The sequence below is a fragment of the Hemiscyllium ocellatum genome, chromosome 3 (genome assembly GCF_020745735.1).
Source record: "Hemiscyllium ocellatum isolate sHemOce1 chromosome 3, sHemOce1.pat.X.cur, whole genome shotgun sequence".
Classification (NCBI taxonomy): domain Eukaryota; kingdom Metazoa; phylum Chordata; class Chondrichthyes; order Orectolobiformes; family Hemiscylliidae; genus Hemiscyllium; species Hemiscyllium ocellatum.
The window spans coordinates 50,438,344-50,455,263 of NC_083403.1; the positions used below are offsets into that span (position 1 = coordinate 50,438,344).

At 43.8% G+C, this 16,920-nt stretch overlaps 1 protein-coding gene across 1 annotated transcript in view; it reads right to left on the bottom strand.

The window, feature by feature from the left end:
- Positions 1-8,626: 8,626 nt before the first annotated feature.
- Positions 8,627-16,920, bottom strand: part of map3k5 (mitogen-activated protein kinase kinase kinase 5) — a 176,496-nt gene continuing 168,202 nt past the window's right edge. The window contains exon 29 of the mRNA XM_060849929.1: positions 8,627-9,625. Within this exon, the coding sequence (XP_060705912.1) occupies positions 9,544-9,625 (82 nt within the window). The 3' untranslated portion in view covers positions 8,627-9,543. The remainder of the gene's footprint in view (positions 9,626-16,920) is intronic.

Here is a 16,920-nt window from a genome sequence, read left to right on the forward strand (position 1 = left end):
GATCAATTGGATCAATGGGCTGATGAATGGCAGATGTGAGGTATTGCACTTTGGTATTGCACAAGGGCAGAGCTGAAAAATGTGTTGCTGGAAAAGCGCAGCAGGTCAGGCAGCATCCAAGGAGCAGGAGAATCGACGTTTTGGGCATAAGCCCTTCTTCAGGAATGAGGAGGGTGTGTGCCAAGCAGGCTAAGATAAAAGGTAGGGAGGAGGGACTTGGGGGAGGGGCATTGCAAATGCGATAGGTGGAAGGAGGTTAAGGTGAGGGTGGTAGTCCGGAGAGGGGGTGGGGACGGAGAGGTTGGGAAGAAGATTGCAGGTCAAGAAGGCGGTGCTGAGGGATGTGAGGGGGGAGGTGTAGGCGCAAGTTTTGCATTTCTTGCGGTTGCAGGGAAAGGTGCCGGGAGTGGAGGTTGGGTTGGTGGGTGGTGTGAACCTAACGAGGGAGTCATGGAGAGAGTGGTCTTTCCGGAACACTGATAGGGGAGGGGAGGGAAATATATCCTTGGTGGTGGGGTCTGTTTGGAGGTGGCGGAAATGACGAAGGATGATACGATGTATCTGGAGGTTGGTGGGGTGGTAGGTGAGGACCAGTGGGGTTCTGTCCTGGTGGTGATTGGAGGGGTGGGGTTCAAGAGCGGAGGAGCAGGAAGTGGAGGAGATGTGGTGGAGAGCATCGTCAACCACGCCTGAGGGGAAATTGCGGTCTTTGAAGAAGGAGGCCATCTGGGTTGTTTGGTATTGGAATTGGTCCTCCTGGGAACAGATGCGGCGGAGGCAAAAGAATTGGGAATATGAGATGGCGTTTTTACAGGGGGCAGGGTGGGAGGTGGTGTAATCTAGGTAGCTGTGACAGTCGTTCGGTTTATAGTAAATGTCCATGTTGAGTCGGAATAGAAATAGAGAGGTCTAGCAAGGGGAGGGAGGAGTCTGAGACGGTCCAGGTAAATTTGAGGTCGGGATGGAAGGTGTTAGTAAAGTGGATGAACTGTTCAATCTCCTCGTGGGAGCATGAGGTGGCGCCGATAAAGTCATCAATGTAGTGGAGGAAAAGGTGGGGTGTGGTGCCAGTGTAGTTGCGGAAGGTGGACTGTTCCACATATCCGACGAAGAGGCAGGCATAGCTGGGACCCATGGCTACTCCTTTGGTTTGGAGGAAGTGGGAGGACTGGAAAGATAAGTTGTTCAGAGTGAGGACCAGTTCAGTCAGTCGAAGGAGGGTGTCAGTGGAAGGGTACTGGTTGGTTCGGCTGGAAAGGAAGAAGCAGAGGGCTTTGAGGCCTTCATGATGGGGGATGGAGGTGTATAGGGATTGGATGTCCATGGTGAAGATAAGGCGTTGGGGGTCGGGGAAGCGAAAATCATAGAGGAGGTGGAGGGCGTGGGTGGTGTCCCGAATGTAGGTGGGGAGTTCTTGGACTAAGGGGGACAGGACTGTGTCGAGGCACGCAGAAATGAATTCGGTGGGGCAGGAGCAAGCTGAGACAATGGGTCGGCCGGGGCAGTCAGGTTTGTGGATTTTGGGCAGGAGGTAGAAACGGGCAGTGCGGTGTTGTGGGACTATGAGGTTGGAGGTGGTGGATGGGAGATCCCCTGAGGTGATGAGGTTATGGATGGTCTGGGAGATGATGATTTGGTGGTGGGAGGTGGGGTCATGGTCAAGGGGGCAGTAGGAAGAGGTGTTGCGAGCTGGCGATCGGTGTTGTGGTTCTGTTCGCTGAGCTGGGAGTTTTTGTTGCAACTCCCTTTCTAGGTGACATCCTCAGTGCTTGGGAGCCTCCTGTGAAGCGCTTCTGTGCTGATTCCTCTGGCAATTATAGTGGTTTGAATCTGCCGCTTCCGGTTGTCAGTTGCTGTCCGCTGCAGTGGCTGGTATATAGGGTCTAGGTCGATGTGTCTGTTGATAGAATTTGTGGATGAGTGCCATGCCTCTAGGAATTCCCTGGCTGTTCTCTGTTTGGCTTGCCCTATAATAGTGGTGTTGTCCCAATCGAATTCATGTCATTTGTCATCTGAGTGTATGGCTACTAAGGATAGCTGGTCGTGTCGTTTTGTGGCTAGTTGGTGTTCATGGATGCGGGTTGTTAGCTGTCTTCCTGTTTGTGCACTGTAGTGTTTTGTGCAGTCCTTGCGTGGGATTTTGTACACTACATTGGTTTTGCTCATGCTGGGTATCGGGTCCTTTATCCTGGTGAGTTGTTGTCTGAGCGTGGCTGTTGGTTTGTGTACTGTTGTGAGTCCTAGTGGTCGCAGCAGTCTGGCTGTCAGTTCAGAAATGCTCCTGATGTATGGTAGTGTGGCCAGTCCTTTGGGTTGTGGTATGTCCTCATTTTGTTGTCTTTCTCTTAGGCATCTGTTGATAAAATTGCGCGGGTATCCGTTTTTGGTGAGCACCTTATATAGGTGTTCTTCTTCCTCTTTTTGTAGTTCTGGTGTGCTGCAGTGTGTTGTGGCCCTTTTGAATAATGTCCTGATGCAACTTCGTTTGTGTGTGTTGGGGTGGTTGCTTTCATAGTTCAGGACTTGGTCTGTGTGTGTGGCTTTTCTGTATACCTTCGTGGTGAATTCTCCGTTAGGTGTTCTCTGTACCATCACATCTAGGAATGGGAGCTAGTTGTCCTTTTCTTCCTCTCTCGTGAATCTGATTCCTGTGAGTGTGGTGTTGATGATCCGGTGTGTGTTCTATATTTCTGTGTTTTTAATGATTACAAAGGTGTCGTCCACATATCTGACCCAGAATTTGGGTTGTATTTGCATTAAAACTTTTTTTCTAACCTTTGCCTTACTGCTTCTGCTATGAGTCCGGAGATCGGTGAGCCCATGGGTGTTCTGTTGATTTGTTCATATATCTGGTTGTTGTATGTGAAGTGTGTTGTGAGGCACAGGTGCAGTAGTTTAAGTATGCCGTCTTTGTTAATAGGTTCAACGTCCTGTTGTCTGTTATGAATGTCCAGCAGATCTGTGTGTCAAACTACCACCGCGCCTCCCTTGCCTGCGGGTTTGATAGTGAGGTTGGGGTTGGAGCGGAGGGAGTGGAAGGCTGCACGTTGCGAGGGTGAGAGGTTGGAGTGGGTGAGAGGGTGGACAGGTTGAGGCGGTCAATGTCACGGCAGCAGTTGGCTATGAAGAGGGTAAGAGGCCAGCACGGGTGTCCAGGTGGATGGGGTGTGTTGGAGGTGGGAGAAGGGGTCATCAGAAGGTGGGCGAGAATCCTGGTTGAAGAAGTAAGCATGGAGGCGAAGGCGGCGGAAGAATTGTTCGATGTCTTGCCGCGTGTTGAACTCGTTAATCTGGAACGTAGGGGGATGAAGGTGAGGCCTCTGCTGAGGACTGATCTTTCATCCTCACCTCGAGCTCCCACAAGGAGGTTGAACAGTTCATCCACTTTACTAACACCTTCCACCTCGACCTCAAATTTACCTGGACTGTCTCAGATTCCTCCCTCCCCTTCCTAGACCTCTCCGTTTCTATCTCGGGCGACCGACTCAACACAGACATTTACTATAAACCGACCGACTTCCACAGCTACCTAGATTACACCTCCTCCCACCCTGCCCCCTGTAAAAACGCCATCCCATATTCCCAATTCCTTCGCCTCCGCCGCATTGGTGGCACAGTGGTTAGCACTGCTGTCTCACAGCGCCAGAGACCCGGGTTCAGTTCCCAGGTGACTGACTGTGTGGAGTTTGCACATTCTCCCTCTGTCTGCGTGCATTCCCTCCGGGTGCTCCGGTTTCCTCCCACAGTCCAAAAATGTGCAGGTTAGGTGAATTGGCCATGTTAAATTGCCCATAGTGTTAGGCGAAGGGGTAAACGTAGGGGAATGGGTGTGAGTGGGTTGCGCTTCGGCGGGTCGAGGTGGACTTGTTGGGCAGAAGGGTCTGTTTCTACACTGTAAGTAATCTAATCTAATCTAATCTGCTCCCAGGAGGACCAATTCCAACACCGAACAACTCAGATGGCCTCCTTCTTCAAAGACGCAATTTCCCCTCAGACGTGTCGACGATGCTCTCCGCCGCATCTCCTCCACTTCCCGCTCCTCCATCCTTGAACTCCAATTGCCACCAGGACAGAACCCCACTGGTCCTCACCTACCACCTCACTCTAGATACATCGTATCATCCTTCATCATTTCCGCCACCTCCAAACAGACCCCACCACCAAGGATATATTTCTCTCCCCACCCCTATCAGCGTTCCAGAAAGACCACTCCCTCCGTGACTCCCTTGTCAGGTCCACAACACCCACCAACCCAACCTCCACTCCTGGCACCTTCCCCTGCAACTGCAAGAAATGCAAAACTCGCACCCACACCTCCCTCCTCACCTCCTTCCATATCCATCACAAATTCACCTGCACCTCCACACACATCATTTACTGCATCTGCTGCACCCGATGTGGCCTCCTCTACATCGTGGAGATAGGCCGTCTACTTGCAGAACATTTCAGAGAACACCTCTGGGACACCCTCACCAACCAATCCAACCGCCCTATGGCTGAACACTTTAACTCCCCCTCCCACTCCTCCTTCGCAGACCGTGACCACACGACGCCTGGAGGAAGAGCGCCTCATTGTCCACCTAGGAATCCTCCAACCACAAGGGATGAATGCAGATTTCTCCAGCTTCCTAATTTCCCCTCCCCCCACCTTATCTCAGTCACAACCCTCGGACTCAGCACCACCTTCTTGACCTGCAATATTCTTCCCGAGCTCTCCGCCCCGAATCACTCTCCGGCTTATCACCCTCACCTTAACCTCCTTCCACCTATCGCATTCCCAACACCCCTCACCACCTTTTATCTTAGCCAGATTAGCACACCCTCCTCATTCCTGAAGAAGGGTTTATGCCCGAAACGTCGATTCTCCTGCTCCTTGGATGCTGCCTGACCTGCTGTGCTTTTCCAGCAACACAGTTTTCAGCTCTGATCTCCAGCATCTGCAGTCCTCACTTTCTCCTAATTGCACAAGGGCAGGACTTGCACAGTGAATGGTAGAGCTCTGGGTAATGTTGTAGAACAGAAACCTAGGAGTTCAGGTACATAATTCTTTGAAATTTGTGTCACAGATAGACAGGGTGGTTAAGGCATTTAACATGCTTGCCTTCATTGCTCAGACCTTTTAAGTATAGAGGTTGGGAAATTATGTTGAGTTATATAGGATTTTGGTGAGGTGTCTTCTGGAGTATTGTGTCTACGTCTGCTTTCCCAGTTACAGGAAGGATATTAAGCTGGAGAGGATTCAAAAGAAATTTACCAGGATGCCACCTGGAATGGAGGGTTTGAGTTATAAGGAGCAGCTGGGTAGGTTGGGATTTTTTTTCACTGGAGCACAGAATGTTGAAGGGTGACCCTACAGAGATTTATAAAATCATGAGGGACATAGGAAAAAGACCTTTGGTATTTATCTAAGTGGGGGAGTTCAAAACCAGGGGGCATATTTTTAAGGTGAGAGAAAGATTTAAAAGAATATGAGGGGCAGCTATTTTTACACAATAGTTAGTGTTTGGAATGAACTGCCAGAGGAAGTGGTGGATGCAGGTACAGTTACAACATTTAAAAGACATTTGGAGAAGTATGTGAATAGGTTACGTTTGGTGGAATATGGGCCAAACACAGGCAGGTGAGACTAGTTTGGGAACACGGTCAGCAAGGACTAGTTGGACTGTATGACTCTATGATTCTACAATGCAGCACCACATCAAATACCTTTTGGAAATCAAAGTACAAGACATCCTTTTTATCCAAACTGCTTCTTACATCCTGAAGGAACATCAAACACTTTTTCCCTTTCAAAATGCTTTATTGACTCTGCCTGATTCCATTATAATTTTCCAAGTGTTTTGCTATAACACCCTTATATTGATAATTTCTAGCATTTTCCCCAATTAGAGATGTTAGGTTAATTGCCCTGTAGATTCAGATCAAACAAAATCAAGGAAACTCGTTCATCACCATTATACGAGTTGAAAAGTATGTTGCTGGAAAAACACAGTAGGTCAGGCAGCATCCGAGGAGCAGGAGAATCGATGTTTCCGGCATAAGCCCTTCTTCAGGACTGAAGCTGGTGTGCCAAGCGGGCTGAGATAAAGGGTAGGGGGGAGGGAACTTGAGGGAGGGGCGCTGGGAATATGATAGGTGGAAGGAGGTGAGGGTGAGGGTGATAGGCTGGAGAGGGAGTGGGGGCGGAGAGGTCGGGAAGATTGCAGGTCAAGAGGGCGATGCTGAATCCGAGGGTTGGGACTGAGATAAGGTGGGGGAAGGGGAAATGAGGAAGCTGGAGAAATCTACATTCATCCCGTGAGGTTGGAGGGTTCCTAGACGGAAGATGAGGCTCTTCCTCCAGGTGTCGTGTGGTCAGGGTCTGGCGATGGAGGAGGCCAAGGACCAACATGTCCTTGGCGGAATGGGAGGGGGAGTTAAAGTGTTCAGTGGTTGGATTGGTTGGTGCGGATGTCCCAGAGGTGTTCCCTGAAACGTTCCGCAAGTAGGCGGCCTGTCTCCCTAATGTAGAGGAGACCACATTGGGTGCAACATATACAGTAAATTGTGTGTGTGGAGGTGCAGGTGAATTTGTGACGGATATGGAAGGATCCATTGAGGCCTTGGAGGGAGGTAAGTGGGGAGGTGTGGGTGCAAGTTTTGCACTTCTTGCAGTTGCAGGGGAAGGTGCTGGTAGAGGAGGTGGGGTTGGTGGGGGTGTGTGGACCTGACAAGGGCGTTGCGGAGGGAGTGGTCTCTCCAGAACACTGATAGGGGTGGGGAGGGAAATATATCCCTGGTGGTGGGGTCTGTTTGGAGGTGTCGGAAATGACGGTGGATAATACGATGTATCCGGAGATTAGTGGGGTGGAAGGTGAGGACCAGTGGGGTTCTGTCCTGGTGGCAATTGGAGGGGGCAGAGACCAAGGGCAGAGGTGTGGGAAGTGGAGGAGATGCGGTGGAGAGCATCATCGACACGTCAGAGGGGAAATTGCGGTCTTTGAGGAAGAAGGCCATTTGGGTTGTTCGTTATTGGAATTGGAACTCCTGGGAGCAGATGCGGCGGAGGCGAGGGAATTGGGAATACGGGATAGCATTTTTACAGGGGGCAGGGTGGGATGAGGTGTAATCTAGGTAGTTGTGGGAGTCAGTCGGTTTGTAGTAAATGTCTATGTTGAATCGGCTGCCCGAGATAGAATTGGAGAGGTCTAGGAAGGGGAGGGAGGAGTTTGAGACGGTCCAGGTAAATTTGAGGTCGGGGTGGAATTATATGCCATTTTAAATTGTCAAAGCATTACTCGACTACGTTGAATACCATATGTGGAGCTAAGGGCTTAGAATGTACCCTGTATAGGATTCATTGGACATTATTAAAGATGTGTATGGTTGTACCACCACTGATGTAACTTGCAATGTCCAGTTGAAATAACTGCAAAGCTTGCCCTTGTCAGGTGCTGAAGAAAACAACTTGCGGAAGTAATGTGCTTGACCTGGCCCTCATCAACTATTTGTCACAATATAACAAAACAAAAAATAAAGCAAAGTGTAGTAGATGCTGGAGATCTGGAACAAACAGAAACAGAAATTGCTGGAGAAACTCAGCAAGCATGGCAGCAGCTGTGAAGAGAAAATAAGTGTTAATGTTTCAGGTCCAGTGACCCTTTTTAAGAGCTCACAATAGCATTGGCAAAAATTATCCATGAAGCCAACTACTGGACACATTTCATTATGTAGTATTGATACCATCATTTCATTTTTGTTCATTCATGGGACATGGGCATCACCAACAAAGTTGCCCTTGAGAAGGCCAGACTCCTGCATTCCATGTGGATTATAGTTTATCAATTTTGATACAAGTGGCCGGTCTAGTAAGATATTTCAAGCTGCAATTAAGAGTCTAATGTGTTGCTGTTGATCTGTAGTAACACATAGACCTGACCAGTTGAAGAAAAGTAGGTTACGTTCCTTAAAGTCATGAGTGAATCTGCAGTGTTTTCACAATCCAATAGTGTCAGGGTCACAACTACTGATGATTATTAAAAGAAATTGGAAATGGAAGTAACTGAACTTAAGTTTTTCAACTGCCAAGGCAGGGATTGAACTTTCATTACCAGATTATCAGTCCAGGCTTCTAGGCTACTAGTCAAATGATATAATCACTGTTATTGCATCCACAAAATAACTCCAGTGAGTCATACATGAATAGGATAGACTTCCATGCTATTATTGTACAGTTAATTTCATGGTATGGTAGGAGTCATGATCCCTACATGGTGGAAGTCAATATTATTCAAGGAAGTAAAGTTGATTAGAATAGAGAAAACAAATATTTAGGTTTGATAGGAATAAAGAGGATCTCATAATAATGAGTACAGTCCAGAGAGTGTCCTATATAATGATTTTCTCGTTACAGATCCTGCCATACACATTATGTGGTTATGAGGCTACCATGAAGATCCTGCCTTCTCAACCTCATCTGAGGTGGGTAACCCTCAGGTTAAACTCACCACTCTCAGGGACAGCTGTAACATTTACCATTAAATGTAGTATAATGCAAGTATAAATTCCTAACAGAAACAGCATACAAGTTGCCTAAATAATTCACAACAAAAATAAATGAGTTAGTTGTCATATTCATTGATTTATTTTTGGAAGTGGTTATCATAACTTTAGCTTTATAACAAGCCTTTGGTGGCACAAAGTTCAGTAACGAATGTAAACTGTCGCACTAAGATTTAAAGCATATTACAACATCCATTACAATAGTAAACATGATTAACTGTAATTACACAATATAAAGCCATTTAACCCAGGTTACAAACTGAGACAATTAGTTATAATATTCAAATATTTAATAAAATTACCATTACCAAATTTAGTCATGTAAGTTAGATTGTTCAACCGCAGAAATGTATAAAGGCATCTTAAAATAACTGGTTATATTCCCAGATATTGTTTAAAAAAAAGTTGTGTGCAGTTTTGCGCCACATACATTAACAGTAGTTCAATGAAATGGCATATACGAACACGAAAATGTCTGGTATAAAAAAAAGTACACAATTGGTTTGCGCTATTTATTAGTACAAGTCAAAATAGAAACCTAAATGTGACTGCTATAAAAGGGATAATTTTCCAGTGTGTACACTCTGCAGAGCCTAAATTTGCTAGATGTATACATTAGGTTTTGGGCAAGCACTGCACTTCATTTTCCTACTGACTAGTAAATCATATACAGTGGACCTTCAACAATCCAATATATACTGTTAGCGTACAGGTGTCTCCATTGGGAATGGAAAATTGAAAAATTATCCCTCAAAACTAGTATTCAAGGTTTCATAAATCTCTTCCTTAAATATTGTTATTTTGCATAAAAACACTTTGCAAAATTGCACAGTTGTGGACCAAACTATTCACAGCACATACACATTTTGTCAGCATTTCAGGTACACAGTACTTGTTGCAGCACACTTCTAACAATTTATATGTTTACACTGTCTAATTTGTTTCAATTTAAAGTGCTGTATCTCATCGAGAGATGATGCTATGTGCCCCAATACAGGTTCGTTAGGTATGATCTAGTGGGGAAGGAAATTCTCTTTTTCTGTTCTCCACAATTGCTTTCCATAACTTGCAAAGCATTCCACCTCTGAGGAAGAACAAAAGATACAGATCCATTAGAAAATTGCTATCCAAAGCATGGAACATGTCAGTTGTGCAGAAATAACAAAGGATGACAAAGAAATAATTAAATTTTATTACTTCATCTTTTCCTTTTTGAATGCTGTCAAGTATTCCTTTAAATTAAAAACTCAATGCTTTTTTAAACTTAATAATTCAGAATTCTAAAAACTTAGCTAAATGTAATCTACAGAACTTTATTGATAGTATTTTCTAATCATTTTCTGGCAGTAATAGATATGAATCAATCAAGCGTAGAGGACCTCGATTCCAATGACAAACATTAAGTGAGAAACTGCTGGAAGAAACAGAATAGTGTTGGGACGCAGACAAATGGAATCATACAAAGAACATCCCCATTGAGGAGGACCAAAAAGAATTAGATGATCTGTAGATCAATGGTGGTTTAGTAAAAAAAAACTTGGATTGAGATGATGGAACTTTCTTTACTCAGAGGGTGGTGAATCTGTAGAATTTTCTACAATTGAAGGCTGCTGAGGTAAAATCACTGACTATATTTAAGAAAGAAATAGATTTCTAGAGGCTAAAAGCAGGAAGAATAAAAAAAGTGATGCATTACTGACACAGAATAACTGTAGAATGTCAAGTGCAGAAGGATTTAAGGATTCTAATGCACGAATTACAAACATTTAGTATGCAAATGCAACATTTAATCAGGAGGGCTCTTAGGATGCTATCTTTTACTCCAAGAGGAGCTGAACATAAGAATATGCATGTTTTACTTAAGTTTTACAGGGAATTGATGAGACCACATCTTGGATACTATATGCATTTGGGTCTCCTTATTTAAGGATGTAATTGTGTTGGAGGCAGCCCAGAGGAGTTTTTATGGAATCCCAGATGTCTGACAGCACGGTGGGCGACACGGTGGCATAGTGGTTAGCACTGCTGCCTCACAGCGCCTTAGACCTGGGTTCAATTCCCGACTCAGGCGACAGACTGTGTGGAGTTTGCACGTTCTCCCCGTGTCTGCGTGGGTTTCCTCCGGGTGCTCCGGTTTCCTCCCACAGTCCAAACATGTGCAGGTCAGGTGAATTGGCCATGCTAAATTGCCCATAGTGTTAAGTAAGGGGTAAATGTAGGGGTATGGGTGGGTCGCGCTTCGGCGGGTCGGTGTGGACTTGTTGGGCCGAAGGGTCTGTTTCCACACTGTAAGTAATCTAATCTAAAAAAAGCACAGGAGGCGACCATTTGGCCTACTGTGCCTGCACCAGCTCAAATGAGCATTGTTACCTTGTGTTAGAACTGAGCAGCACAAAATGGCTGATGGCTGCCCATGTCAAATGTAGTAGAACATGGCTGGCATTAGTTAGAGAGTTAAAAATCACAACACCAGGTTATAGTCCAACAAGTTTAATTGGAAACACTAGTTTTCGGAGCACCGCTCAAAGTACAGTACTTGCAGAGTTACATTGTATTTTGCTCAAAAACTGCATGAATTCATGTAAGAGTCTGTTAACTCACTTTTTGGATTAGAATCAGTCTAAACATTATGGCACAGACAGGGATCACAGGGGGCTGACACCTTCAACATCTTATCTAGCTGATGCCAATTGTTAGTTAATCTGAAAATGTAACTTTTAAAAAAACCTTTTGTGATTTACATATGAAAGAAGTGAAACAATCATGGTCATTCTAACAGATGAGAGACTCAAGATACAATCAAGGTATTTTTCAATGTATAATTTCAGTTACATCACACTGTAAACTTTTGCTATAAATTCTGTGTCTTACAATTGTGTACTCCACAATCACCTGATGAAGTAGCGACGCTCCGAAAGCTAGTGCTTCCAATTAAACTTGTTGGACTATAACCTGGTGTTGTGAAATTTTTAACTTTGTACACCCCAGCATCTCAAAATCATTAGTTAGAGACCTTGGGAAAATATTTGCCTAATGTAGTCTTCACAAGTAGAACAATAGTAGCTCAGCAAATTCAAGGTTGCTGAACTGAGACTGTAAAGGCACAAGAAATAGATAAGACATTTAATTAGTGAATCTCTCAAATTATTTAATAAATCTGTTACAATACTAATAGTGTGTTTAGTTAAGATTCTTCAGAAAAAAACAGACATAGATTCCAAAGTAGTTATAGATAAACCTACTTACAAAAAAATTCACTAAAAGCATTAAAGGAAAACAATTCGAACCAGTCTCAGACATCGTGAAACCATGTAGGACCAGAGGTGGACCACAAGCTTCTCCATCTCTTTGTCGTTCAGTAATATGAATGGCTTAATTAGAAATATATTGAAATTGTAGAGTGTGGCAGTAATTCCTTCAGGTTAAGGACTATCAACAGTTAAACTGTATCAAGTAAATTGCTGAGGCAAGGTTGAACTGCATAAGATGCTGTACCAGAGAACCAATTATGAAGGTATAACTCAACACTGCTAACCAATTGTAAACAAGGGATGGGGGTTGCGTCTAAGCTTGAAGTGTATAAGTGAAGACATTCTGAAACTGTGTATGCCTTAATGCTCAAGAAATGAAGCTGAAATAAGAGTCACCTGACACCATCCTGTGACTCAGCCTCTCATTGAAAACATGGCATCTAACACCTAGTGCCAAACTCTTGCTTTTTCCCCATATCCTTGCATATTATTTTTCTCCAGATACTCATCCATTACCATCTTGAATGCCTCATTGGAATCTGCCTCCACCACACTTCCAGGGAGAACATTCTATATCCTAACTACTCGGTAACACTTTCTTTTCCCCTCACTTAATTCTTGCTTCGTTTTCAGACTACTTTAAATCTATGCCCTCTGTTTCCGTTTGTAAAAGGAACACATTTTTTCAAATCTACTCCATCCACCTCACTCATAATTTTGAAAACTTCCAACAGATCTCCTCTTAGCCTTTCTCTAAGGAAAATAGTCCCAACTTCTTTAATCTATCCTCATAATTGAAATTCCTCTTCTCTGGAAGCATTCTTGTGAATCAATTCTGTACTGTTTCCATTTCATTCATACCCACCCCATAGTGTGCTGCTCAGAAATCCCAGCTGAGGTCTAACAAGTGTCCTGTACAAAATCAATATCTTCTTGCTCCTGTAGTATATGCTTATTAATAAAGCTGAAACTACAGCATACTTTAGTCACTGCCACTTTCATGATCTGTGCACCTATACACCCAGGTCCCTCTACTCCTCTATCACCCCCACCATTAGAAATGTATGCATTATTTTGTATTGCTTTCCAATGTACTTCTTACCAAAATGCATCAACTCTCAATTTTCTGCATTGAAATTCATCTGCTATCGATCTGCCCACTCCACCAACTTATTTCCATCTTTTTGGAGTTCTACACTGTCCTCTTCTGTTTGTACTTCTTTCAAAATTTTGTGCCATCTGAAAACTTTGAAATTGATCCCTATGCACCAAGACCTAGATTATTAATATACATCAGGAAAAGGCAAGGCTTCCCAATATCAATTTCTGGGCAACAACACTCAAACCTTCTTCTCGTCTGAAAAATATCTATTGATCATTACGTTCTGTTTCCTATCACTCAGTAAATTTTGCATCCACTTTGCTACTGACCCTGTTATTCTGTGATCTATTGCTTTCCTCAAATCTGTGGTGCTGCACTTCTAAAAGTCTACACATATCACAAATCTAAAGCATTTCCATCATTGATTCTCTTACCTTTTAATAAAACTCCATCCAATTAATTAAACATAATTTTCTCTTTAGTAAGCCTCGATGACTCTCCCTAACCAACCCACTACTTTCCATGCAACTACTAATTCTAACCTGAATAATTGTCTCCAGAAGCTTTCCCAACACTGAAGTTAAACAGAACGCTCTGTAATTGCTCGGCTAATCCTTCTTGGCTTTTTTGAACAAGTTGTAATTATATAATTTTCCAATCCTTTTGCACCTCACCCAAATCTAGGGAAGATTGTGGCCAGTGCTCTTGGCATTTTCATTCTCATTCTCATTGCATGGTCCCATTTTCACATTGAGGAGACTCTCTATTAGGTTATGTGGCACTGTCACCATGCTAAATAGGGTAGATGTCAAACATATCTAGCAACACTAGACTGGGTGTCTATAAGGTGCTGTGGACCATCAACAGCAACAGAACTGTATTCAACCAAAATCTTGAAATGTCATAGTCTAGCATATCCCACACTCTACTATTACTTTCAAATTGACAGTCTGCTGCTGGGTCAATAAAACATGCAGGAGGACATGCCAGGAATATTATCATGTATATCTTAAAAAAAGAGAAGTTAACCCGGTTAAGCTAAAAATCTTGTGTGCCAAACATTGAAACAGCACATAATAGATAGGGCTGAGCAATCTCACAGCTAATGGATCAGATCTCGGCTTTGCAATCCTGTCACATCCAGTCGTAGATGGTGGTAGACAATTGAACAACTCACTGGAGAAGGATGTCCCATAAATATACCAATCTTCAATGATGGGAGAGTCCAGCACATCAGTACAAAAGAAAAGACTGAGGCCTTTTGCTGCCAGCTTCACCAGAAGTCTTGAATAGATGATCCACCTCAGCCTCCTACTGAGGTCTGCAGAATCAGAGAATGCCACACTTCGTCCAATTACATTCACTCCACACAATATGTTAAAATGGCCAAAGTCACTAGATACTGCAATTACATTTTGGCAATAGTACTGAAGACCGAGGCACTATCCACATTGTTAACCAAGATGTTCTAGTATGGTTAAGATACTGGCAATTGCTATCAATTATTCTCTATCATTGGAAACTAATCAAAGAGTTCATTGTCAATGCCATCAAGTAGAACTTACTTAGTAATTTCTTCCTCACTAAGTTTGATGTCTGCTTGGGTAATGCAACTCCTGAACTTATTCTAACATTGGTCTAAACAAAGGATCTGAATTTCAGAGAGGAAGCGACAGTGACTGCCCTTGACATCCAGTCTGCATTGGACAATGTGTATCATCAAGGAGCCCTAGCAAAAATACAGTCAACTGGAACTTGCTGGAAAATCTCAGCAAGTCAGACAGCATTTGTGGAGAGAAATCAGAGTTAATGTTTTGGATCCAATGACCCTTCTTCAGAACTATTGGTTTTTATATCGAAATCGGGGTGTGGGAAGGAGGCGAGAATAAATGATAGGGCAGTTAGAACCCATAGAAAGAGAAAAACAGTTGGACAGACAAAGGAGTGGTTAAAAGTCCAGCTGGGGGAATGGATAGCTGCTAACGGGGATGATTAATGGCTGACAATGTGTAGTGTGTGGTAGCAACTTATGTAGTGACAAGGCCTGATGTGCGGGGGCGGGTAAAGCAGGGGAAAGGTGTTCAAGCCCTAAAGTTGTTGAACTCAATATGAAGTACAGAAGGCTTCTGGGTTCCCAGGCAGAAAATGAGGTAGTATTCTTTCAGCTTGCACTGAGCTTTGCTAGAGCACTGCAGCAAACCTGAGACAGAGATGTTGGCCAGAGAACACAGTAGTATGTTGAAGAGGTAATCGATGAGAAGCTTCAGATCTTTCCTGTGGGCAGAATGTAGGGGTTCTGCAAAGCAGTCACCCAGTCTGTGCTTTGTTTCCCCAAAGTAGAATACATGCCCCCACCTTAACGAATTTTGGGCATGACATGCCATTGAACTCTCCTTCCACCACCTTCATCTCTGTGCTCATTTCTTTGGGTCCACCCCCCCACAACAAATTCCCCTCCAAGCCACACACCATTCACATTTGGAACTATGTTACCATTCCTTCACAGCCACTAGATCAAAATCCTGGAGCACCCTCCTTAATAGCATTGTGGGTGTACCAACACTAGTTCGACTGCAATGGTCCAAGGTGGCAGCTCACTACCTTCACAAAAGCAATTAGGAATGTTCAGTGAAGCTGCCCTAGCCATTAATGCCCACATTCTATGAATTAATTTTTAAAAAACTTTGATTTACCATCAACTGACGTGTTGTGTCCAAGTTTGGGCAACACACTTTAGAAATGATGTGAAGATTTTAGACAGAGTATGAAAAAAATTTACAAAAATTAAATCCTCATTGCTGGAACCAGTTATATGGATAGAATGGAAAAGCCTGCTTTTTTGCCTTCAGAAAAAGGTTGAAAGAAGATTTGAAAGGAATGTTCAAAATCTTGTCTAGACAAGATAGATAAACAGACCAGTGTTCCCAATAATGCCTATTTAAAGTGATTTACAAATGAGCCAATGGCAATATTAGATTAGATTACTTAGCGTGGAAACAGGCCTTTCAGCCCAACAAGTCCACACCGACCCGCCGAGGCGTAACCCACCCAGACCCATTCCCTTACATTTACCCCTTCACCTAACACTATGGGCAATTTAGCATGGTCAATTCATCTAACCTGCACATTTTTGGATTGTGGGAGGGAACCGGAGCACCCGGAGGAAACCCACGCAGACACGGGGAGAATGTGCAAACTCCACACAGAGAGTCGCCTGAGGCGGGAATTGAACCCGGGTCTCTGGTGCTGTGAGGCAGCAATGCTAACCACTGTGCTACCATGCTGCCATGCCGTAGTGAGGATCTGGAATGCACTGCCCAGAAAGGGGTGGTGCGGACAAATACAACCAGAGCTTTCAAAAGAGAAATGAGTTGAGCATTTGAACAGAAGAAATCTATAGGGCTACAGAGAAAGGAGGGTATGGAGTTAGCTACCACTCATATGCAAGTACATACAAGTAGCAGCAGGCATAGATCATTCTGCCCCTCAAACCCACTCAGCCATTCAGTAATATAATGATTGAACTGATTATTTCACATTCTCATCAATCCTATGTTGATGGAAAGAGTTCCAATGGCTTGCAATCATCAAAATTCTCATTATTTTCTTAAATTTGGGTCCCCTTAGAGGTCATGAACTTAAAAATAATCAGTCACTCTTTTACAACAGTGATGAGGAATTTCTTTTCTCAGTGGGGTGTGAACCTGTGAAATTCTTTTCTGCTGTCAAGGCTGGGTCAATAAGAGTATTCAAGGCAGAGATACATTTTTAATCAGTAAGGGAATCATGGGTTGTGAGAAAGAGGCAGAAAAACAGAGTTGTGGGTTATCAGATCAGTTAATTTCGAGGCAGAGTAGACATGAAGGACTGGATGGTCTACTTCTACTCTTACATCTAATGGTTTCATAGTTTTTATAGTTTCCCATTAGACAAGACATCCTAAATTGCACCTGCACAACAATGATTTGAATGGTTTCCATTTGTGCCACAGCTATTCCAATGATTCTTGAGAGTTGTAACTTTTTT